This window comes from Melanostigma gelatinosum, assembly GCF_949748355.1.
Source record: "Melanostigma gelatinosum genome assembly, chromosome: 13".
NCBI lineage: Eukaryota > Metazoa > Chordata > Actinopteri > Perciformes > Zoarcidae > Melanostigma > Melanostigma gelatinosum.
The window spans coordinates 22,134,089-22,160,008 of NC_136646.1; the positions used below are offsets into that span (position 1 = coordinate 22,134,089).

The 25,920-nt window shown below is 45.6% G+C and overlaps 1 protein-coding gene across 3 annotated transcripts; it reads left to right on the forward strand.

The window, feature by feature from the left end:
* Window positions 1–1,078: 1,078 nt before the first annotated feature.
* Window positions 1,079–25,902, forward strand: gpatch8 (G patch domain containing 8). Of its 3 annotated transcripts, XM_079282012.1 has the most exons (9): window positions 5,377–5,446; window positions 6,320–6,355; window positions 9,209–9,227; window positions 12,066–12,138; window positions 18,742–18,809; window positions 20,138–20,224; window positions 20,364–20,507; window positions 20,602–20,732; window positions 21,071–25,902. In XM_079282012.1, exons 4-9 carry the CDS (start codon window positions 12,132–12,134, stop codon window positions 24,930–24,932), a joined length of 4,299 nt encoding a protein of 1,432 aa, XP_079138138.1. In that variant the 5' UTR covers window positions 5,377–5,446; window positions 6,320–6,355; window positions 9,209–9,227; window positions 12,066–12,131; the 3' UTR covers window positions 24,933–25,902. The 3 variants fall into 3 exon arrangements, with proteins under 3 accessions (XP_079138137.1, XP_079138138.1, XP_079138139.1); XM_079282011.1 differs by lacking the exons at window positions 6,320–6,355; window positions 9,209–9,227 and adding an exon at window positions 1,079–1,164 and having other exon boundaries at window positions 5,369–5,446; XM_079282013.1 differs by lacking the exons at window positions 5,377–5,446; window positions 6,320–6,355 and adding an exon at window positions 16,578–16,619 and having other exon boundaries at window positions 8,558–12,138.
* The last annotated feature ends 18 nt before the right edge of the window (window positions 25,903–25,920 follow it).

Consider the following 25,920-nt stretch of genomic DNA (forward strand, 5'->3'; position numbering starts at 1 on the left):
TCCTGTGATTTGAAGAAGGATATGACCAACATGTTAAAGTTTAGGAAAATAACATGTAAAAGGGAACCCCATTCACACTAGTACAACTTTTAATAAAGGAATAATACGGTCTGTTTGAAACTAACTATCACTTTTTGGGGAGTTATATAACAAATGTGCAGTTTTGCTAATATAAAAAACATAACATGAACATATAAACTTGACTATGTATCTAAAATACTTCAATGTTTCTTACATCAATACAGATTCACTGTAAGTCTTTTAAGCGGCTTCATCCAGAAATGTGCTGAGTCTGCATCACTTGTGAACGTGGCCAAAGAAGATATTGATGATGTGGAACTTCCACTTATCAAAAGCAAGAAATATATCTTCCTGTCACACAAATGACTACACATGGGAGCTTCATAATGGGACCAGAGACAAACCAGTTTGTACCACTCATCAAAAACAACAATAACGTTAATTGGACATGGGCCTTATAACACATAATATCAAATAAATAAATAAAACGCTAGAGTAACAGGCTACTCAAGGTCTGTCAGTTAGTAAGTTGTAATATGAATAAGCATATCTTTATTTTTAAATTTACAACACGTGAGCACAATATAAAGTAGAATAACAAAGATCTTAAAACTAGATTTTTAAACCCTTCAAGGGGGTAGACAATTAAAATAGGTTGCATAATAATGCAGGACCTGCAGTAGTTGCTATTGCGCTTTGCTGGTGCAATTTTCCAAACAAATATGCAATTAATCAAATAAGTGCTATGGATCTGGAGCTCCGGGACAATGCCTCCTTTATCCATTCTTGTCAATTATTTATTTCTATAAAAACTAAAAAACTAAATCCAGCTCTGCCAGCAGAACAATATTGTAAACAAGTGGAATACACTGAAGTACAAATTAATTACAGACATTAATTCCCCAAATAATTTCCACCAAGATGTCCCAATTTCTATTCTTAGAAATTGGGACATCTTGGTGGAAATTATTTGGGGAAAAGGTCAATTGAAAGTGACCGCATCGGTTTTGGAAGTGCACATCATCCTCATCAGCAGCAGCTCAGCTCTTCAGTCGGACGCAAACGGAGCGATAGAGAAGCTGCTGCTCTGTTCAGAAAATGGCCGACAGATTTTCTAGGTTTAACGAAGATCGTGATTTCCAGGTAATGCATGTTAGACTGATTGACGCATTGCACATATTTGTATCATGTCCATAATTTACCACTTAAATACGGAATAAAACGCCACGTGCGCCTTCGTATTACTTCAAACAGCCTCGTGCATTTCGGTCCAGATGACGCTCAGCTAGCGCTGCAAGCTAAGCTAAGCTAACGCCAGTGCACTGCGGCTCTTCTGTATTTAACTTCCCTTTACGTCTCTGTGTTTGTGCTGTGCGCTATATTTGGTTCCTGCCATGGGTTGTGAGCTGTCGTGCAGCCCTCTTAAGCCACGCAACACGCAAAACAGATATTAAAGTCCAACTATCTTGTTAGTGACCTTGGGTAGTCTGGTTATTTATCGGCATAGCTAACTGTGGATAGATACAGCTAACGTTAGCACGTAGCTAACTGGTACGCACATTAGTAGCACTAGCAGAAATGGCTGTATCATTTTGACAACTAGAATACAACGACATTAGCTAGTTAGCAGGGTTATAATCTACCTAGTAACAGCCAGATATATGTTGGTGCAGTAATTTAATGATGCAAATACCACTAATATCTCGTAATAATAACATAGTTTTCCACTAATTTGCTGATTTTGCAAATAAATACACCTGTTTATAACTTGTGTTTTCCTTGTGTGACGGAAACATCATTTAATCTCTGTTGTTGTAACGTTGCTTAGCTCACCTGGATGATGTTTGTTTCTATAATGCCAGTTAAATGTATTTTTCATTGTAAACAAAGCAGCACAAAGATGTAAACTAGGGGATCTTTATTTTCTTAAGTTGTGTGACGTTAACTCTTATTTGTGCTAATAAATCCGTCCCTTCTGGACAAAATAATAACGTTATTTTTGTGTTGTATATTTACAACCGTAGTGCCAGAGCTGAGTTGCTTTCACAAGCCCACATATTGAGCTGTTTGTCTGTAGCTTGCCTGTTATCTACGACCACACCCCGCAAAAGCCAAACACAACATTACTGATTCGACAAAAATAAGATTAATCCATATTTGTAGTTTGTTTTCTTTCTCATCATAAAAATCCTCAGTTATTTTCATCCAAATTCCTCAGCTGACATTATAATCTCCCTGCTTTACCCAGCATCAGTCATACATTGTACCGAGCATGTTTTTTATTTGACATGTATTGTTGGAGTGTAATCTACCAACTGGCAGTACAAATACACAGCTGTGTCATTCTGCTGCACATGCTACCTCAGAAGCAAGATGATTTGTCAGAATCATTCCCTTCTGAAATAAGTACAGTGTTCTGCAGTCATTTGTGTTTTTATCAAATGAAACCAGCCTCAAACTTCAGTCTGGAGTTGTGGGATTACCTGGGGGCTGCTGTTTCATGCGCAGGTGTTCACAACAGTTTCTAAACATTTCTTGCAGGAACCATTTTTCCCACATCACATTGTCCAAGTAGAAAGGTTGTCGTGGTATTGTACAAACATAATCAGTACTATGAATGTTGAGATAATTACTAGATAGTGGAGATATAATGTAACAAAGATTGATGCCCATCGTAACATTTTCATTGATCGGTGTGTGACCTTGTGTGCTCCCCCCCCCCCCCCCCCAGTGATTTATATAGGAAGTAAAGAACAGCTGTATCAACAGTGAGGGTCAGATGACGGGCATAGATGAATGATTAGCCCTTCACCCGTACATCTTTTTCCGACAGCATTTTGATCTTTCACTTATGCACCCATCATAAAATGTAAAGTGTTTTTGAACAAGGAGCCAGTCATGCTCTTACTTGGTTTCAAAGCTTTTTGTATAATAGAAAATAGCTGTGAACTTCACTACAATCGCTGTGGCTGTTTGTTTTAGAAGCAGTCTTTTATTTCCCTGTAAAAATGCTATGGGGAAATAGGCGAATTACCAGACATGCAATGAAACCCATTACAAATTTAAGCATGTGTAATTGCTTTGAATTGCTCATATTTTTTTTTCTCTAAACGCACTGTGTTGCTGCCCGATGGGAACTCAGTATTCTGCTTTCTTATGTCAGAGAGCGGTGAATCGCTGTGGTCTGAATGAGTCTGTTGAGAGCTGCTCCGGCTCAGCACAGTGGAGCTCTGTGTGTGAGAACTGCTGCGAAGGCATTCGTATGCTCAGTATTCAGAAAGTTTCTCTCCGACTCTACGGACTAAAGCCTGCTGCCAAGCAACACGGCGCAGGAAACACCCACAGACGGTATTCCTCGTATCTCCTGCACAACCAGTCCAACAGCTTTGTCTGCTCTATTTATTTACATTGTTGTTGTTGTTGTTCGAGCTTTAGCATGCAGCTGATCTGGAGTTGCAGAACTCCAGACTCAGGCTGGCTGTAGCTCTCTCACTTCCTAATTCGAGGTTGTGTGGAGCATCTATTTCACCGTTTGTGCACCTTTTCACTGCAAATTTGCTCATGTGATGTTCATCTAGAGGACAGAGCGATGGTCACTTCTATGCAGCATTGCTGTGTTGTTTGTGTGCCAGAGTCTGTGCAATGAGGAAGCAGCAATGAGAATAAGAAGTCAGTGTGGTGGATGGGGGCTGTGCTGATAGCACAGTAAGTGGTCTGAGCAGAGAGTCAGCAGGAGGAGGAGAGATGGCGGTGGAAGAGCAGGCAGCCATTGATTTGTTCATCAATAAAGCCTCTGCCTTTTCCCTGCATCTCCCCTCGTCATAATCCCCGGCTTCACTTAGGCTGATGAGGGGTCCGGTCTCATCTGAATTAATGACTGCCCTGTGTGGCATCAAATCACCTCATTATTGTGGGCTGATGTGAGGAGTTGCTTATCTCTGCAAAACCAGATTTCCCCCAGAGGACGTGGGGTGTAAGCCTCTCACATGGCCCAGCCCGTGTTAGCGGTGTCTTCTTACAGTGATGTTTGCTGCAGCTGTATAGTAGCTGTGCAGCTGTAGACTGGAGTATTTTGCAGTAAATCAAGAAGTCCACAGTGATACAAGCAGATATCCTGCTGCGCGTGTTCCATCTCTCAAATAGACATGTCCTCCGGCTAGTAGCTGCAAGCATCTAGTAAATAATATACCGCAGACTATTTTTGGAATCTTTCAGCTTGTGTTGAGGTCAGGAGAAGAACGGACTCACAAACATGACCTTCGTCTCTCCGCTGCCCCTAAAGAGAGGAAGCCATCTGTCCAGAGTACAGGCTGCTGTGTAAACACACTGATTTAGGTTGGGCTTGTAGGCCCATTACTCACACTCTGTTCCACCCAGGGCACGGACTTAAAAATACATTTGTAAAAGTAAAGCGATGCTTCAAATTGAGACAACAAATAGCCTGAGGAGGCAGTCGTCCTTCACTGCTGTCACTCCTCGAATACATGTGCCAGGAAATAAAGAGACGGGCAACTTAACTCTGTCAAGAACATTTTCAATCAACGCTTTTAATAAACTGATGCTCAAAGGCTCTTTCATGTCATAATAACTGGACAATGGGACGAGCATAGTCACATATTTCCTGTTGTAGCATATACCTGCTGTGTGGAGCTTTGCTTTATTGTGATGTTTCTCATGTTTTAATGTACAGTAAATATAAATCATAAATATTTCTTGCTACAGGTTGACAGTAAACAGTATCCTGTTACTGTAATGTGTGTATCTTTCATTTTAGAGTTAAATACTATCAAGAATGCATATGTTTTTTTTTTTAAAAGATGTCTAAAATGTCAGAAAATAGGGAAAAATGTTCACTTGTGATTTTCCAGATGTCTTGGTTATTTTGTCTAAACTGATTCTGGAAATACCCAAATATATTCTGCGTACTCTTACACATGGCGAAGAAAAGCAGCAAATCCTCATAACTGTCGGGAATATTCTACATTTTGCTTGAACAATTACTGAACAGATTCATTTCCTATCAAATGTTGTGTTTTTCTGTCGGTTGACTTCTGCTGGTAAAATGAAATATCAATATCTTTGATCTTTGACACAGATGTTGCGGCGACATTGCCTGTTGGTGCTATCACAATATATTTACACAATGATTTGTGACAGATAATCCTCAGTAATGCGAACACAAATAATGGAACAATAATACTGGTAAGATCAGAAGATCTCATCACTTTACTGTAATGCAGTCTTTAAAGCTAGGAAAAGATAACAATAGAGTAATTCTTTCAGCTCTTCTACCAACAAAGAAAGCAAGTATATGTCTTAAACAATCCTTTAAATGTGTGTCCCTCAGGGTGGAAATCACTTTGACCAGTATGAAGAGGGCCACTTGGAGCTGGAGCAGGCGTCCTTGGACAAGCCCATCGAATCGGTAAGGCTGCATCCATCATCCCGCACCATTGGACCAGCTGTGAGAGTGGATGATTGGTCCAGGGAGGAATAAGAACCACACCTTTTTACTCCATTCATTCTGTCTAGATGCATCCCGTGTTTTCTCGAACACACTTGCCACCTAACCTGTAGAATCACTTGTCTCATGACCATTAATGCCCCTTTTAAGTCCCCTCCCCCCCTCCACTTCCCATGTCCTCTGCCTACTCCATTTCCTGTGTGACAGTTAAAATGATTATGCATATGCTAGATCCTCCTGTTTTTATGTACAGATAACTGATAAACATTTGACGAGTCTCTCATTGGTCATTGTTAGTCATCTTAGCACTATGAGAGGAGAGGACTCTGAAGGCGTGGAGTGGACAAAGCACCGTCTTTACCGGCTGCTTGCTGTTATTCAGAAGACATTAGCTATTTGGTAATGACACGATTTTACTCTGGATACTAGATATAGATTTGAGGGAGTCTGCTGTACAAAGCCCTGTAGTTTTATATTTATTCTGTGATTTACTTATTCAACCACTCTGATTTAAAATGTATGGGTTGTGATCATTAATAAAACCCTCTTAAACAAGAACAAACTCATGTCGCCGGGCAGATTTTGATTTAAAAGCAGCCTGATTATGTAGTTTACATTTATACATCTGGTTATTTTCCTGTTAATAAAAAGTGTGCGGTGCTTATTCCACTCCACTCAGCAGACAAGAGAGAGCACATAAGATGGTGTGAATGGCCACATTTGTGTTTGAATGAGTGTGTGTCTATGTAGCTCTAGAATTCATGTTGTTTGTGTCTATAGGACATCTTATCTTATTGTACACAACTTGGGGTGTTCGACATTTCTCTCCTGCAGCGAATTGGCCCCTATTAGCTAAGCAGCAATGACCTGGTTTGTATTTGCACGCTCTGCTTTCTTACTCCTATCTTTAGGGTCCTTGTAACGCTTCTGACTGTCTCTCTCTCTCTCTCTCTCTGTTTCACTACTGTCACACTCTACCTCTATTCTCTCTCTACCTTCTCTCTCGCTCCCTCCCTCCCTACTACACAGTGATTCGGTGTACAGTACCCTCTGTCATTCTGTGCTGGCATGGTGCTTGTGCAACTGGGACTGCATTTTTTCGCTGAAGAGGCACACAGATAATAGCGCAGGAAGCTCACTTCTTTCTGTCTTTCCCACTCCCCCCCCCCCCCCCCCTCTCTCTCTGTCTCTGAAGCACTGTGGTGAGCCGGCCCAACCTCCTCTTCCCTACACAGTGTCGCTCAACGCTGTGGATGATCAGCAACCGAGCATAAATCATAAATATGTAGTTTTCCCAATCTGAAACAGATGCATTATATAACTTATTCAGTCGTCAGCCATGGTGATGATCAATAATAGGTTAATCATCAAAAGCTTATCAAATAAAAAAATGCACGTTTTTCTTCTGTTAGAGCTCCATTCAAACAAATGATGTGACTCATTAGCAGCACAACTAAACCGAAGTAAATGATCGGTATCATAGATAGAATTACAGAAGAAACGGCATGCTGAGAAAAATAAAAATTGATTCGACGAACAACTTGATGTATGTTTTTACATTTGAATATATAAATATTCAAATCGTTCTTGTGTTTTTAAGCAGCAGCAGGAAAAATAATAGTCATCCTCGCTGACTATATTAAAATTCATAAGTCCTTGAAAGGAAAAACACATTTACGTATTTTTCACACTTCATGATCACATTTGTAGCCTGAACATGTGCTTTCTAGAGAACCAAGAACATTACAATGTTACACCCTGGATGAGCTTTATGTTTTACGTACTTTATCACAGGCACACAAACATCCCACTGTGTGTGTGTGTGGGTGGTGGCCTGCTCACCTGGCTTGAGTGGCTCTTTAGCTCCTGCGCTATTATTTGTGGAGGGGCGCTGAGGGCCGCGCTGCAGCATGACACAGCTCTTCACAAATCTGTAGAAACAAAACAACACGCACACACCAGTCTCTTTGGAAGGTAAAGAAGGTGGCAGACCTTTCATCCACAGGCAAGTAACCACGAAGGTTTGCCACCGATTTAAAACTGTTAACCCTGAAGATAACTTTAGAGGATTTGGTCTCACCTGTCGTCACATCAGGTGCTTCATGACGCAAAGGACACAGCGCCTCTTTGAAAGGCAGCATGTTCCAACGTGCTAGCCAAGGGCCTCGACGATGATTTACTGAAATGTTAAAAACATAGTATGTGACCGTGCTGTTAGAGACCTTGAACCTGAACACGCGTTACATCCGTGATCTGCTCGTGAATGCTTCAGCCCAGCTGCTCGGAGCCCCTCCCCCGCCACTCTGTGTGTGATCTATAGGCAGCTAGAGGTCTGTGGTACTTTATTGGGATCTTTTTTTCTCTTTCTGTCTTTCCCCCTTTTTGGCCTTTGCTCTTTCTCTCTAACATTGTTTTTGCATTGCATGTGTTAACTTGGTAGCATTCAGTACTATTATATCTCCACAGTCTGTCCTAATCACTTCAACGATTTTCCTCCCAGACTCATCCCTCCCGCGTCCTCTTCCAACCTCCCCCCCCCTCCCCGACCCGGTCCCAGAGCGATATGCAGCGGGCAGCCTCAGAGCCACAGACGCCAAACATACACACCACAAATCTAAGCCGCACCGCTACACAGGCCACAGCAAGACATGTCACAGAAAGGAGACTTCTCAGGATAGTAGTGCACCAGCTTTCACTGAATGTAGGTCATTGCTGAGGCCCTCCATATGTTCTCTTTAAAGTCGGCACCTTGCCTGACCACCTTGCTTCAATGGGAATGCGAGTGTTAGCGGTCTCTGTTTACGTTGGAGACCTCCTTCAGACTTTGATTAACTTTGATAAACGTCCGCTTGATGATTTGGGCCTTCAGAATTGAGGTAAGTATGTATTTTTAAGTTGTTATATTTAAACATTTTTATTACTTGGACTCTGCTTCTGTCACCCCCCCCCCCCCCCCCATCACTTATGGTGAGATATTGAATCGCCTCACGTTCAATCTTCCACACCTCATCTCCATACACCGGCAAGTAAGAGCCTTCTGTTTTAGTCGTTTTGGTTCTTGATGCACTGAGACAGTTGTTTCCATTTAGTCACACCTGCATCACTACAGGACTGTGCAGAGCAGCACACACGAGGGAGCTGCAAGGGTTAATGAGGGGCCATGTCCTCCACCAGCACTCGCCAAAATACTAAATCCACGAGGGAAGGCGATGAGTAACCCCCTCAAGGGTTTGACCCGGTTTTTCTTCCCAGAACATTTAGTCATCCAAAGGAGAGTACGGTATAGCAAATGTCATTTGGGTTAATTTAGGTTCAGTCACTGACGTGGATTAATACGCCTGTTTACACAAACACACTGTGCACATGACTGCATAGACTGAAGCCATCTGGCTCCTGAATCCTCTGAGGTCTCTCGGTGGGGTCCCCTGCATATCACTTCTTACCCATATTCTTTCTGCCAAATAAAACCCCCAACCACCCCTTCTCATAGATCTCTTTTGTTTGGATAACATTTTCTATTTTCCTTTCTCCTGTGTTAACAGTCAGTTGGTGGATTTATTGACATGCCTACCCTTTTTTCTGTTTGTGTACAGTATTATGTTTGTTTAAGAGCAGAGAGAGATGTTTTGCATTTGTAAGAACTTAGAGAAGCTAGCAGAATTGCAGTTGAAAGCGGTTGGCCGGTTTCTTACGTTGTGTCACGTGTGACTGTTTTTTTGACAGCCCAGTATTTTAAAGCCAGGTTCGTATGGAAATGCCTTCACTCCACTTGCACTGCTGTTGGACTCGCCGTCGTTGCTTTCATCCGTCTGTCTGTCTCTTCTTTTGGTGCACTCGTCTGTTGGTCAACACGCAGCCTGCGCCTCATCTCCGCCCTCTAACCTTTACCGAGCCCATTGTTAGACTAATCTCTTTATTAGTGTCTGCCGTTGCGACTGTTGCCAACCTGCCCTTCTTGTTTTTAATATTTCTTTTAATCTTACTGAGATGAAAAAGAGAATTGAAAGAGGAAACGGGTTTAATTTAAGGTCGGAGCTTATGTTCTCTAAGCTTTCAGACCCTTTCCTTACAGTCAGCTAGCAGGACTTTAGAACTTGTTTTATTGTCCTCCTTTCTCCAAGCCTCATAGATCGGCTAATTCCCCAAATCGATATAAATGCTCACGATGAGTGTTGCAGCATAATGCTGCAGTAAGGGACAGAAGCCTGCCCAATGTCTGTGGGAGGGGAGGCTTTCACTGCAGCACATTCTGCAGTGGTTTCCTCCACAGTGGATTTCAGGGGACACGTTGTCCACCAGTTCAGGAGGCAACACACTATCAGCCATACAGCCTGGACGTCTCTGGGACGTTAAAGTGGCCTTTTGATGGACGTTAAAGTAGTCTTTGAATGTCCCGGTTATGAGTGGACACAGGGAGGCTGTCTCCACCACGTGAGGCCCACAGATTCCTTTCTTATCTCTTCTCGCAGCGGAAGGGATCTGCCAGTCGCCGCTCATACATCCATGAAATGGAGAAGGTGGAAAAAAACAGGAAGTGAAGCTGTTTAGCCTCTCTCTCTCTGGAGGCAAGCACCAGCCAGATGTTTTGAGTAGATTTAGTCCACCGTGATAGTGATCAGTTTTAGTTTTTTTACAACTGACATACTTTTCCCTTGCAGAGAGATATGAAATGGGGCAAATGAAGGCAACAGTTAGTTCTGAACCAAAAAGAAAACAAACTTCAAACGAGGCCTTGTTGGCGGAGATGCAGTGCGTGCTGTGTGTGTGTGTGACTACCGCTCCCCTTCACATGCACTAACCCATTCAAGCCCAGCTCACCCCCCCCCCCCACAAAGTGACCTCCACCATGGCTCAGCCTGCCCCCCCGTCCCATCCTGTCAAAGAGAACTGAGCCCTGTTGAGCCATCACCTTCCTCTCTGTGCCTGATCCACCCGAAACTAACACAAGTTGAAAGTTTTCTCCACCCCCCCCACCCTTCTGTATGTGTACCATTCACAGTAGCGCTACTAACACCGACGAATCCTTTTTGTTAAAGCTCTTTAACAAAAAGCCGCATGCTGTTTTGTTCCAACCCCTTCACTTTCTGTTCGTGAAAGTCGATCTCTTTGTGATTATAAATATCCTTTTTATTTATTTTTTGGGTTTGTATGTTTGTTTGTTTTTTTGGTAGAATGCAGCACTCTGGTGAATGTTAGACAAGCTTGGAATAGTTATAATCACAACAGAAAAACACCACCCACACTGCTGATTAAGAGCGCTCATTGTTCCCTGTTTATTTGTGCTTGAGGATGTACTGTAGTGTGTAGTGGTGGGACGGTCTTGCATTTCACTTAATGTTTTTGTTTTCTTGCTGACTCATACTGGTGATATAACGGTCTCAGACGTGTACATGTGGCCCCAGAGAGATTCTGTTGTGCATGTTCTCGCACTCCTCTGGCCTCTGTGATGTGTCGTCAGTCGCCTGATCTTCTCCACACGTACAGTGTTTGTGCACTTTGTCAAAGCAATCATTAGTATTGAAAGTAAAGCAGAAAATAAATACGTCAAAGTAATTTTATCTCATCTTAGCAGCAAAAAACGACCTTCCAGTTTGGTGACGGTCTGTAAAGTATGATTTCTACTTGATGAATACTAATATCTATGAGAATGTTCAAACTAGAGGCATCGGTGGTGTCTTAATAATGATTTTAAATCAAAAGTGTGCGCGTGGTTTGGACCAGGCCATTGACGACGGACCAGAGACGCTTGAGGTGTCCAAAAACCTGTACAATAGCCATTTGTAGCACATGGAATGGGGCTACATGCACACAATGTCGCCCTCTTTTTCACCTGCACACCCACACATCCTCTCACGCGTGCACACTCTGTCCACCCTGGGCCTTGTAATGGTAATCCAAGGCCCTCTAGCTCCACTTCTGTCTCTTCCTCTTGCTACATATATATATTTTATTTTATTTTTTTGTGATAGCTGCATATGTTTGGTGCTCCCCTTGTCATGAATACGGAATCACAGCAAGCTTGGAGTTTCTGGTCCTCGTTTTGTTAATTGCAAGATTTCCATACCTTGTTTCCGTGTCACTTTTTTCTATACGTGTGCCAGAGACCTTGCTCTGTAGTGGTTCATATATGTATGCGTGTGTGATACATATATTGTCCCCTCCTTCCTCCCACTCCTAACTTCTCAAGTTAGTGGATTTGACTTGATGTGTTATTTTAATCATCCCAAAAACATAAAAAATTCCTTTAAAAAGTAAATCTGAACCCTCATTGTAGGAGGTTGTCCTGTAGATTCCAGGCTACACATAGCCTCATGTATCTATCGTAGTGGAAAGCCTTCCCTTTCTCTGTCTCCCCCTACCCCCCCACCCCCACCACTCCTTGTGCTGGAAGACACTGATGTTACACGCTGTAGGTGATGTGGATGACGATAATGGTGATGGTGGTGGTGCTGATGATGATGATAGTGTGATTTTGAGTGTTTTTTGTTTGTTTTGTTTTTTGATCAGTACCCAAACGGGGAAATGCTCCTCTTATTATTGGAATATTTTTGGTTTTTTTCTCCTCTGTTCTCTCTGCTAGGATAACATCGGACACAAGCTGCTTCAGAAACATGGCTGGAAGTTGGGGCAAGGTCTTGGCAAATCCATGCAGGGTAAGGAATCCCTCTTCTGTACACCTACGTTCAATGTGTGCAGGTGGTACTGAGCCACAACGCTGTCATTGTCTTTCCCTCTCACATTTCCAGGTTTTTGTTTTTTTGTATCGGCAGCTTTTCTTTTCTCTTTCTTCCTCTGATCTTTCCCTTTGTGTCTGTTGCTGGGTAAATTTGATTTAAACAAACGTCATTCCAGTTGTTGCTGTCGCTCTCGTGCTGCTGTTCCCTCGTACTTATAAGAGAGAGAACGATCCAGAGGCCTTGTAAAGGATTCAGACTGAGGGCAGGGATCCTGGGGGGTTTGGAGATAGAAGTGAGGTGTTTATTTATCTTTAAATTACGCATTTAGTTTACAATGATCTGTACACTAGATGTTTTCTCCTTTTTTTAAATTCTTTTTTTAATTTCACTATCAAGGATTGCCATCTCTTTTAGTGAAAGCAGGAAAATCCTCCGTAAGCTCTGCACAATGAATTAACTCCATAAGCTGTCGGGCTTTCATCCTGAAGACGTCTGTAGACGGATGCCCGGTTGATATTGACTCGCTGAGTGTGTGGGCCGGTCTTGGCTAACGTCAGCGCGTCACTAGCTGAACCCTGCTGTGTGCTCATAGGCTCGTTGGCTCAGAGGCAGTGGTGCAGAGCCTGGCCTGTTTCCACCGAGCCTCTTCCTGTCTCCTCGCACTCTTCATCTTTATTATCCTCCCTTTCGTTCTTACTTTTGTAACTCCCTCCTCATGGCCTCACCCCTCCCTGCTCTTTCTCCACAGAGGGTGATGAATAGCATTGTCCGTGAGTGATGCCATCGCTGGCAGCCCAATGTGTCCTTGCAGTTTGCTAAGATTGCAGCTTGTTTTTTTGCGCATAATTTCTGGCGTTTGGTTTTGTCTTTCCTCCCCCGCCGAGTTTTTTCTCTCTATCCTCTCAGCCCATATCATTTTAACCTCACTTATTTCATTCCTATAACTCTCACGCTGTCACGGTCATCCTTTTCATTTCTCTTTCTTGCTCGAGTGCATTGAAACCCGGCTGTAGCATGCTCAATATCAGACATTTTAACGGGAAACAGACCGTTTCAAGCACGTGCCCAAACTCGAGACAAGTTAGTCTTACACATGAACATAAGGACCGATACAGAGCTAGTAAAGTAAGTGAGTCCCTTAAATTCACAAGGTAGATCTAAAGACACGAGTTATCTGTGTTGTGCTGGTTTTCAACTTGTAGGAAACATATTTAGGCTACAGAGCAGTCCGTGCTGTCCTCGTGTTTGTGGTTCAGGTATTGAGATGTTTCCGTTGTCTGCAGAAAACTGTATGAGAACTCCTGACTTGTGTGCTCGACTAAATTAAAACATAGTGTTGTGTACAATGCTCATTCGGAGTGCTTTACCGTGCTTAGACGTGTCCTCCATGATTGCTATGGTGCTTCATGTCGTTGTTTGCTGATCAAAAGAGGAGGAAGAAGAAACGTATCCGTTTCAGCGTCTCTGGTGGAAACAGATTTATTTACCGGCTTTTCTTGTAAATACCTCGCATCTTTGTTTATATCTGCTCTCCACATTGTCTGATCGGAGAGCCATGATATACTGTGTTCAGACATTTAGACATTAAATGTTTATTGCGTGTGTTGGTGAGCTGATCCCTGGCTGCCCGAGCACCTCTTCTCCATGTGCATATATGGCCTCGGCTCCCGGTGTCGTCTCTTAGGTATTCTCGGCCTGACGATGGCCAGGGACCAGAGTCGACCAGAGTAGACCAGAGCAGACCGCTTCATTCAGGCTGTATGAAGAGTAGCGACACTGCAGTCGTCTCTGAGCGTTTGGTGTGCATCGTTATACATTTCCATCTGGCCTTGAATGGCTGAACAGCATCTATTTGATGTGCTAAGGATGTGAGCCTTTGTGCGGAGGAGAGAGCAAGTTGCAGGGGCTGACTGTGCTCTTGTTTGTGCCGCTGGCACCGCTAATGTGTAGTTATGTAAGCATCCTGCTTTGTGGGCAGATGAGACTGCGGCAAAGTGTGTCCAGTTGTTTTACCGGCCCACTGCTGGAGCCCACTATCTCTCCTCTAATTAGCTTAATGCACTTAGGAGTCGGCTCACAAACACAACTGCACCCTTGAATCACGTTGAAGTGTTCTGGATAATCATTATAATCTTCCTCTCCTTTCCTGTCCTTTGCAAGAAGAGAAGGTTTTTTCTTTTTTACATTTTTGAAGTGAAAGCATTGTGTCCCCTTTTTTAATTTTTCACTGTATTGACTTTGTTCTTATTCTTCTTTTGTCCTTTTGCCCCTTTTTAGGTAAGGTTTGTTGGATCCCCTCTGTATGTCAGTGTGTGTGTGGGTGTGTTTTCTTTCTCCCACTCTGCAGTTGACCTCAATGTAACACCCTTTTACAGTGTACTGTAGGCTAATGGCCTCTGTCAGCTTCCTCCTCTTTGCTTCATAATCACTAAACCTTTATTTCAATCTGCACAAAGAGAATGACGTGCTTCGATTTGAACAAAGAACAAAAATCCATTTTAAATCGAGGTAGATTTAGGAAGCCATGATTCCATCACATCCCTTAGAATCATCGTCTCCACGTATATATTTTATCGTTTCCTCTTTGAGTTTCCGTTGCTGCTGTCGGGTATCTGATTGGCTGTAACCACGGCTCAGACTTTGAATGGCTTGCAGAGTAGACAAAGTTTCCCCTCCCCCCCCTCTGCTTGTTTGCCTGTTTCTACCTCCAAACCTGTGAGCCTTGTATGTTTGTGGTCATTATGTGGAACTGAGATGTGTGTCTGTTACTGACCGGGCCATAGAGTCAACTTACAGGGAGAATCTCACCACCCTCCTACACCCCCGACTGTCTCTGTCCCCATGGTTAAACGCTCCCTTCCTCCCCCCGTTTCTTTGCCCCTCCTGCACAGCATGTTTGTCCCAGAGGTGCAACTCCTGCCTGCCTCAAACCGTCACACTCACCTGGGGCTTTAAGCAGTGTTGGAGGTAGTAACACGCTGAACTTTCACACCATAGAGTGAAATGTAACGCTCCAGACGGGGTGCACAGTTGACATTTCCAAGTGTACTTTGGTAAAAACCTGCTGCCACTTAGCAACGCAGACCCCACTCTAAGCACTGCTCAAAGCCTTGCTGGCTCTTTCCTCGGGTACATTTAATGTGTGTCATGTGTTCACTTGTTCCGGGGTCGAGCACATCCCAAAACAAGCTTGCTGGCTGCAGGCGAGCGAGGAGGAAATGAAAGAATCTCTGGGAGATTTGTTGAAAAACAAAAAAAAAAGCTCAACGGGGGAAAATGGTGGTCGTCCCTAGAGGCGTCTGTCATCTCAGACTAGATATTAAACCACAGCTGTGTCCCAAATCATTCACTCACTCACTGCTTCCTGGTGAACGTCTAGTTGGACTTCATAGTGAGCTCACCAGCAAAGTGAAATCAGATGCTACTCAGCCATTTTCTCTGCGTCGTTAATTACGTCACAGCTGTCGCACGATTAAAACGTGCCGGATCAACGTCGTCTGTTGGACAATACATGATACATACACGACACATACACGATACATACACGATACATACAGATGTGCATGTTTCTGTTAAATACATGTTAGATATTTACTTGAGTTTCATATTTTAGTGAATTTAAGTTCCCCCCTGGTCGGTAGTGATGCAGCTTTTATGTCTCGGGCTTTTATTGTGAAATGTAAAAAAGGAAGTGCTGAAGCGGTATCTGCTGTCAGTCATTGTGGGGACTTATTTTTCTAAATTGCCAAATACTGGTTTCGTGACAATCGGTTGTACACTATTCTTCACGATGCATTGTGGGTACTTTGAGTCCACTATAGGGTGTAATAATAATAATTCTCACCATACATTCGGGCGGCAAACAAAATGGCGAACTCACTATTAAATCCACTGTAATGAGAAGAGAGTGGTTTTGGACACATGTTTAAATATATATATATGAATAAGACAATCAGAAAGTAGATGTTACTTTTGATTTATGCCTTTTGTTAGAAGAGACGCCTCCTTTTTTCCTTTACCTATCAGAGTTAATATGCCATCAGACTTTTTTAAATCATTGCATCACCCAGTACAGCGCCTCCAAAGACACCACTGATGGGGATTCTGATCGTTTCTGCTCGGTGAAGGTAAAAAGTGAAGGTTTTTACTGACTTGGTAAAGGGGGGGTGGTAGTTCGGTAACTTGGGGGCACATTGTGGTCGAGACGACGCCTGGCTAGGAGCCTGGGGACGGGGACGAGTGGTTGGGAGAGAGTGGTGAGAGGAGACCCCTGTAAGCACCTAGCCCTGAGTGAAGGGTGACACACTGAAGCCCCTCTGGTATTAAACCCCCCTAAACCACACTCCCAACCCCACCCTCCCTTCTCTATGTGCCTCAATCTTCCTGCTTAACCAATTGGTGTTTCTTTTTTACAGCGATTTGATCCTGCCCATGTTGTGCTGATGGTAAACTTAGTGGTAAATGTTATTTTATCCCCCAATATAATTGTTTTTTATTTTCTTTTAATTTCTCCCATTTGTTTTGTTTTCCTCTCATCAGAGCACCAATGCTACATAGGCTTTCAACTCTCTCTGTATTAGTCCTCATTCTGCTGCTTGTGTATTATCATGCGTATGTTTTACTCTAGAATGTTGTCATTTTGTTTGTTTTCAGTTTTTTTATTATTTTTTTTGAAACCTTGTGATTCACGCCCTGTGATTTAGATGCACATTGTTTTTGTCTGGTCCCTTTCTTTTCCACTGGAATGGGTAATGTGGAAGTATTGTCACTGTGTTTAAAGATTGGTGATAGTTTGGGATGACTGTAATTGTTCATTAATCTTTAATTCTGGGCCTGGCTCGTGACTCCGTTCAGACAGACCACTGCAGTGGCTGACGCACAGACCCAAGGTTCCACTTCTCTACCGCTGTAGACGGAGATATATCACACAATCCGTTCTCTCAACGCAATCGCGAAATAAAAGAGCTGGCTTCTCCAGCTGACGGACACTGCAGTGGGACTGAGTCCAGCTAGGCCGATACATGTTCCAATGCCCATGCATCTATGATTTCACAATGAACATGTCATTGGGCTGTGATGATTAAATTACTCATGGAGGAGGAATGACACAGATATTGGCTTTGAGTAATATTCTTACCTTCCTCCGTCCAGGAAGGTAGGAGGAAGTAGCTTAATATAAATTCATAGATTAAAGCCTCTAAATACATTCATATTTAGTACATTATACACGTTGTCTCTGGGCTCAAAGGATTTAATTAAATAAATAAACCAGTGGCCCAACTCGGCTCATCCATCACAGCAATTAGACTTTGATTGTATATTTTCAAGCCCAATGGTTGTTGTTACTCCATATGCCCAATGGTATACAATAACATACAATAACAATTAAAAACAAATTGAAATATGTGGGAGAAAAAAAAAAACTGAAATCAAACTGAATTGATAATCCGTGAGATTGATTATTGTCTGTGGCTGGCAACAGGAGCGGCAGAACTAGTCCAAATTATTGATGTGCCTTTTTGTTTTGAGCCCCCCCTCCCCCCTGTCTGTCTGTCTCCCCCCCCCCATGTTTTACCAGGTAAGTATCCCCATCCCTTGCACTGTCACCATGGCGATACCTGGCCTGTGACGTCACTCTGCTGTAGTTCAGTGCTTGTCCTTTTTTAATTTGACTTTGTCTTTCTCTCTGCTTTGTTTGGCTGATTTATGAGTGGATTAAGCAATTCTGTGTCAATCTCCAAAGTAGTTTTGATTTTTTCTTTAATGTTTCATTCTGGTTTGTTTGGTTGTCTTTGGTTTGTTTATTTTCCTACAGTTAATTTCCTTCCGATCCAGCTCTTTTCACAGCTTACGTAAGAAAAATAAATAACGTTGTAGCTTCTAGTTATGATGACGTGGGGGGGGGGGCGGGGAGACAAGGGTGCAAATTTGGGACTCGGGACAGTTGAAGGGGCTTGCAAGGGTCAGCCAGATGATGCAACAGGCCTCTGATAACACCGCGAAGCTTTGTTCCTCTCATGGAGGGTGTCGCAGTGGCAGCAGCTGCTCGGCCCGTTGCAACTCCCTTCTCTCTCTCTCTCACTCTCTCTCTCGCTCTCACGCACGCAGCCCCTCGAGCTGTAGCGTCCTTGGTACAGTTTGCATTCTGGGACTGCAGCAGTGAGCGGGTGGAGGAGGGGTGGTGGGTGGAGGAGGGGTGGTGGGCGGTGCGACCACACTGAAAAGACAAGTAAACAGATCGGCTCCAAGCTGACATTCTTGTTTCAAGTGAACTTTATCCGTCTCTGCTGCCCCTTCACTCACTTAATCGTTGCAGCTGATTTGACTCACAATGCAGCTCAGCAGCCAGGTCCAGTGTGAGGAACGTTAAAGGATAAATTGGTCTCCTCTTGGTGGCTGCAGTGAGCTGTGAGAATGGCTGGTGTTTGGTTCACTGTAGCTTTCTGGTCTCTTTGCACTTCAAGGCAAAAATTCTCTAACCCCAGCACCCTATGCTCTAAAAGCAGGCTGTCTCCGAGCTGGCCCCCGGTCCCTGTCTCAGAGACTCACCTCGTCCTCTCTCTGTCTCTTTTCCCTCAGGACGCACCGACCCCGTGCCCATCACCCTCAAATATGATGTCATGGGGATGGGACGCATGGAGATGGAGGTAAGACGCTGTTTGTTGTTACATCGTTGTTGAAGAGGACGTAGTAGAAGCATCCGGCAGGTCTTAAATCTCCCGGTTACTGCTACACATGATTAGTGTCCTTTCAGCTTTTTTTTGTCTAAGTAACTCGCACCTATTTTCGTTATTGGACAAAAAAAAATACAACTGTACACTTTGTGAATTCATAGTCAGATGTGAAAATATGCTGAGTCTACATGCAGTGTTTCCCTATTTGTCCTGTTTTCCCTCTTGTTCTTTGGAGGCAGACTATTAAATAACATGTACTCAGCTAATCACTGATCGATATGTATATTTATTGAATCGTCCAAACCCAGCAGCTTAAAGGAACAGTTTGTTGCATGTACGGGAATATAATATCAGAAATAGAATATAATATTAATAAGTGTTTTCTTTAGTGTATGATCACCTGAAAATAAGTGAGTAAAATAAGTAAGATCGTGTTTTTGTTGGACACTTTCTTAGTTGAGCTCTCACCTTTTCACGCAATCTTCAACCTCAATTCGCTGCAACGACTGAGGTATTTAAAATCAAGAACGTGTGGTAACACGAACCATTGATCGTTCACCCAAGTGCTGACATGCCAAACGATCTCTGTAAGAATGATTGGGTGATTTAAACCCATGAAGCTCTGTGGCAGAAAACACACAACTGAGCTGCAGAGCACCATGCGTGCACAGAGCCAAGTGTTCAGCTGGAGTCGCGTAAAGCTCGGCAGCGTTAAACTGTTGAGCAGTGAAAAGCATTCTCCGAAATGATCAATCACGCTTCACCAGCCTGACACGCACGTCTGAGCGCGGCGGATGCCGGCAGAGCACTCGCCTGAATGAATTTATGGGTGCCGAATGTTAATCGGTCAGTAGAGACGGATTCATGGTGCGGGCTACGTCTCAATGCTACGGCGTGACCGCGGTCCTGGGCGCAAAGCACGGTGGTTTGTCAAGACGTCCGTTAAAGAGCCCTGATCCGCAACAAGCACGTAGAGATGGGACAGCCCATCAAACACGAGATATCATAAGATATAGTAACACTTGCTGCCTCAATAAATGCAAGAACGCAAACGTTCCTGGAAATTCAGGTCCTGCCGAGTATCATTCATCTCTCTTGGGGAGGATTGTCCCTTTTGCATGAATGCGGCTACGTCCATGGACTAAATAGGATTTCAGTCGGACTGAAGCGATCCGTCTGCATCAGAAACACAAAACGGACCAATCCGAGCCACTCGGTTTACTAAAACCATGAATAAGATTACGTTGGACCGCTCCCTTTTGATTCGGCGAGTGCCGTAATTGCTGTCTGTCCTGTTTCAGCTGGACTATGCGGAGGACGCCACAGAGAAGAGGAGAGTGCTCGAAGTGGAGAAGGAGGACACAGAAGAACTGCGGCAGAAATACAAGGTGAGGTCCTCCAGCGGTGTGTTGTTCTGAGAGTCGGTGCTGGTTCTATCACGCATACGGGCAGGGCTGCTGTAGTACGACCTAAAAAGTGGAATTAAAAACACATTCACTCGTTCCTGCATGTATTTCCTATCAACAGGACCAGGTGGAAAAGGAGAAAGCCATCGCAAAGGCTCTGGAAGACCTGAGAGCCAATTTCTACTGTGAGCTATGTGACAAACAGTACACCAAACACCAGGAATTTGACAACCACATCAACTCTTACGACCACGCTCACAAGCAGGTACTTGTGATGATCGGTTCACTCTTAATGGAGATCTTTTGTTTCCTGTGAGAGCAGAGATCCTGATGTGTTTTTGTCTTTCATGTTAATGCAGCGGCTTAAAGAGCTCAAGCAGAGAGAGTTTGCGCGCAACGTTTCATCCCGGACCCGTAAAGGTGGGAAGAAGCATGAAAAGATGCTGCGCAGACTGCATGAGCTGGCCGAGCAGAGGAAACAACAGGACCGGTAAGGATTTGTTCCTGGACTGCCCTCTGCTGGCTGGATTTGAACATGTATCTGTGGTTGTAGCACAACAGCATGTCTGTCCAACAAAGACCGCATATTTATACCAAAAATATAGATTTAATATTGTTCCAACACTCTCACACTAGGTCAAATTATAGAATTTAGACTTGTCTAGAGGGCGTTGATCCTGAAATGAAGACCGTTAAATACTTTAATAATTCCTTAAATGATTCTTTTTAGTTGATAACACTGAATCCTGATACTGAGGACAAGGCTTAGCAGAGGGCCAATCGCGTCTCGATGCCACATCTCATTGTTATCATGCGTTTGTGTTTCAGTACTCCAGGAAGTGGGCCCATGTTCAAACCTACCACAGTTGCTGTGGATGGAGAGAAGTCAGAAGATGGCGACCTGACGCCTGAGAACGCGGCTCTAACAGACTGTGTCCTGGAAGGATCTTTTGCCGACAAAAGTGAGGAAACCTCCCCGAAGCCAGCTCCAACCATCAGCTTCTCTCTGGGGAAGAGCAGCGCCACCTCCCCAACACCTAGTGGAGCATCCAAAGTCAGCGTGTCCTTCTCTTTCGCCAAGAAAGCCCCAGTGAAGCTGGAGACGGTTGCTGCAGTGTTTGCAGATCATGGAGAGGAAGCTATGGAGGAAGAGGAGGGCCAGGAGGGAGAAAAGGCCGGAGGGCAAGAGGAGACATCTGGCAGCAGCACAAACAGCCCGAAGGAAGGATCAGGATCAGAAGGAGGAGAGAGCGCTGTCATCGTGGCGGCGGCGGCGGCGACAGAGGAGGTGCAGCAGCCTGACGACGGAGCCTCTTTAGCCTCCACTCTCCACAAACTGAAGATGATGATGAAAAAAGAGGAAGGATATGCTGGACAGGAGCCCGAGTACTATCACTACATACCTCCGGCTCACTGCCGGGTAAAGCCTCACTTCCAGTTCTTGCTGTTCATGAAGGCCACTGATCAGTGTCTGATCAAAGTGGATGAGGAGGAGGAGGAAGAGAAGGAGGAGGAGGAGGACGAAGAAGAGGAGAAGGAGGAGAAGAAGGTTGAAGATAGTCCTGAACAGACAGAACCCGACGTCACAGAGTGCGAGACTGAAAAAGAACAAGATATCACTTCATCCCCGGACCCAGAGCCAGCTCCTCCATCGCCTCAATTGAAGACGGAGGGTGTCTCTTCGTTAGAGGCAGATACAGCTCCCATTGTACCCACTTCACCTCCACAAAAAGCAGAGAGCACACAGGATGCTCCTGATTCCAACTCGGGTCCTAAAATCCCCACGGGTCCCTTCTTCCCAGTCCTGAGTAAAGATGAGAGCACTACCCTGCAGTGGCCCTCTGAGCTCCTCGAGTTCACAAAAGCCCAGCCGTCCCTGTCTTACAGCTGTAATCCGCTCTACTTTGACTTCAAGCTGTCCCGCAACAAAGGAGTGCGTGCCGGGAAAGCGGCAAAGTCCTCAAAGCCTTGTGAAGAATCTGATCACAAGGGGAAAGAGTTGGCGGCCTCCACCGCTGAAGGAGATAAGACTAATAAAGCTGGGACCAGCGCTGACAAAGACAAGCCAACGATGACGGGAAAGCCCGGACAACCAGAAGGTGAGGAGCAAAAGCTTGCGACTGGCAGCAGTAGCGCCAAGAAGAAAAAGAAGAAGCATAAGAAGTCTGCAAAGCACTCAAAACGCAAAGGAAAAGACAAGGGAGCCAAAGACGATGCGGAGGGCGAGACCGAGGCGACGCAAGAGAAGCCCAAAAAGAAGAAGAAACACAAACGGAAGAAGAGCAAAAACAAGGCTCCGGATCAAGAAGAGGCAGCAGGGGTGGGAAAGGAAAAGGAAAAGGAGAAAGTAAAGGAAAAAGTAAAAGAAAAGGAGAAACCAAAGTCAGAAGAAAAAGCCATTGCCTCCTCTGTTACGGTGACGACTGGAGGGGGAGGGGCTACGGGAAATACAGGAGTAGAGTCGGGGAAGAGGAAACGTGCTGCTAAGGAAGTGCCTTCCAAGTCTGGAGCAGAGGAAGGAGGAGCCGGAAAAGGCACCAACAAGGTCAACTCCTCAGAGGAGCACAGCGCCAAGCGGCAAAAGACGGACTCCAGTGCACCTCAAAGTGCCTCCTGCTCCACCTCGGCCCAAAAGAGTCCCGGTCCCGGTAGACCTCCCAGCAGCGAGAGCGAAGAAGAAGGCGGCTCCAATGCTCAGCGCTCACGTCATCACAGGTCAAGTCCTCGGGAACAACAACGGCGCCGCCACAGTGAGGAATCGCGCCGGTCCTGCAGCCGCTCCTCGAGACGGGGGGAGACACGGGGCAGCAGTCGCCGACGCCATCGCGGCCAGACCACCCGCAGTCACTCGTACTCCAGCAGCTCCGAGCGCTCCTCGGCGGGCAGCAGCGCCTACAGCCGCCGGAGCTACTCGGACAGCGACAGCGAATACAGCAAAGAGGGTCGCAGACGGAGGCACTCCAAACGCTCGTCAGACTCCGAGTATGAGCGGAGGGGGAGCCGAGGACGGAGGCGGTCCAGGAGACATCGGTCCTCTTCTTCCTCCTCAGAAGACTCCCGCTCACGTTCACGCAGCTACAGCCGCAGGAAGAGGCACCGGCGGCACCACCGGAGCAGCTCCAGAAGCTCCAGCAGCTGGAGCCGCAGCACCAGCGCGAGATCCTGGAGGCGCAGCTACAGCCGCAGCCACAGCTCCGCCAGCCGCTCCTCCAGTTCCACCAAAGGCTCGTCTCGCCGACGAGCCCCCAGGGCTCGAGTTGACGCCGACGCACAGCGCAAAGACTTCAACCGCTCTTGCGTCTACCGCTCCCAGTCTCCACGTTCATCTTCATCGCGAGGCCTTAACCGCAACACTCATTCATCCAGCTCGCAGTCTCTGAGGACGGGGGGGTCACGGGATGCAGGGGAGCAGAAGAACAGCCTCACTGCTCGCCAGCTGCTGGAGAAGGTTCAGTCTAAGAAGAGCTCTAATGATTCTACCACAGGAACAAAGTCTGGGCTGAAGATCAAGGACCCACCACGGGGATACTTTGGTCCCAAACTACCGCCGACCCTGGGAAGCAAAGCCATGCTGCCGCTCTTTGGTAAGCTGCAGGCTGCGAAGAAACCGATGATTCCTCTGACCCGACCCAATGAGGGAGAGAAGTCGGGAGCAGGGAAGTGCTCTGAGCCAGAGGTTATCCTGGTAGAGCCCATCAGGGAGTTTCCACCACCACCTCCGGCTCCACCGGTCCAGAAGGTGGAGGAGGCCCCACAGGTCACAGTGGTGCAGGAGGAGGAACCCCATCCCACTCCAGAGGCCCAGCTGCACCAAGAACCCCATCCGTTGTTTGAACAGGACCCGTCCATGACGATGCCCCAGTACCAAGTAGAACCGGGACAGGACCGCTCTCAAAATCGCATGATGGACCCACTCATGACAGAAATGCAGCAGCCGCCAATGCACGGCTACCCTGCTTACCCACCGCCCACCCTGGAGGAGGAGGTCATGGAGGCAGAGGAGGACGGACTGGCTCCTCTAGAGAGTCAGCCCATTACGTTCACGCCGGAGGAAATGGAGAAATACAGCAAGCTGCAGCAGGCGGCGCAGCAGCACATCCAGCAGCAGCTCATGGCCAAGCAGGTCAAGCAGTTTCCCGCCGCAGCAGCCCAGATGGTCCCGGCTCTCCCTCCCCAGGCCATGCAGCAGATCCACATCCAGCAGCCCATGTCCATGCAGTCCGGCGCGTCGATCACCACGGTGCAACACGCCATCCTGCAGCACCATGCCGCCACCGCTGCGGCCATGGGCCTCCACCCGGCACACGCCCACCACCCACACCCTGCGCATGCCCAGTTGGCCCAGGTGCACCACCACATTCCCCAGCACCACCACCTTACCCCCATCTCCCTGTCTCATTTGAGCCACTCCCTCGGTCACTCTCTGGGACACCAGCTACAACACGCCGGGCTGATTCCTGCCCACCACACAGCCTTCCTCTCTGGTCAGCCTATCCATATTATCCCAGCGTCTGCACTCCACCACAGTCCCTTAGCTCTCCACCATCTACCACATGCAGCCCTCTACCCCACCCTTTTCTCACCCCGGCCCTCTCAGGCTGCTGCGGCAGCGGCTCTCCAACTCCACCCACTGCTACACCCAATCTTCTCAGGGCAGGACCTCCAGCACCCACCCAACCACGGCTCCTGAGTAATGATACAAGTGCAGGAGTATAGTCCCAGCACCCAACCACTGGAAGAAAGACTTCACCTGAGCCGGCTTGGTTCAGGACTTTAGGATGAAGTCTGTGCAGCAACACGCAGGCAGCGAGACAGGCAGCTGTCGATAAACTTCCCTTTGGCCGGCCAGCACAGCGCAGACGTTGTAGCCACAAAGTGGTGCTGCCTGTGTTGGGTCCAAAATGGACGTCAACTTTTTCTTCCGGCTCGTGAGAATTTTTCTTTTTCATGTTTTGCCCCAAATTTGTAAACCGGAGGGGTAGATTTAACAAGTCTTCCTCAACACTTTAGTTTCTATTCCAGCTTGAGGTATATTAACACGTATTTGTGTTTCAGTGATTATGCAGAGAAACCACTGGAGTCTCTTTTTTGTCTTCCACGTACAAAATATTCAGTTTTTGCTCATTCTGGCAGCCAAAGAGAGGTAACGGCTGGATCATATTAAGAGTACGTGGTCGGCGAACAGCGTCGACTCTGTAATGTAACCTTCAGAGACGTACTTATATTTACTGATATTGTTTGTTTCCATATGACTACTTGCTCTCTATTGGCTCCTCAGTCTCTCTTTGTAATGCAGTAACTTGTATATATATCAGTGTGTAATGTGAAGAATCCCACCAATGGTGACCATATGAAATTACAGCTATGGTGTACAAATCGGTATGACATAAGGTCCTCTCTCGGGTGACGTCGGGGGTTTGAATCCCTGATGCTCTGAGGCAGCGCTCATGTTCCCTGTGGTGAGGGTGCACCTGAATAAATTGCACTGAAAATCTGTACATCGAGGTGGTGCGTCTGCATCGCGTAACAATAAGATTGTAGTATACTGCAATAATTGTATTTTTCTGTTTTTAAATTATTTTCCAGAATGTTCTTCAAAAGAAGAGCTGTGTTTTTGCTTTTGTGTAATTTTGTAAATAAAACTGCTGTAGATTAACCTATTAACATTCTCTGGGTTT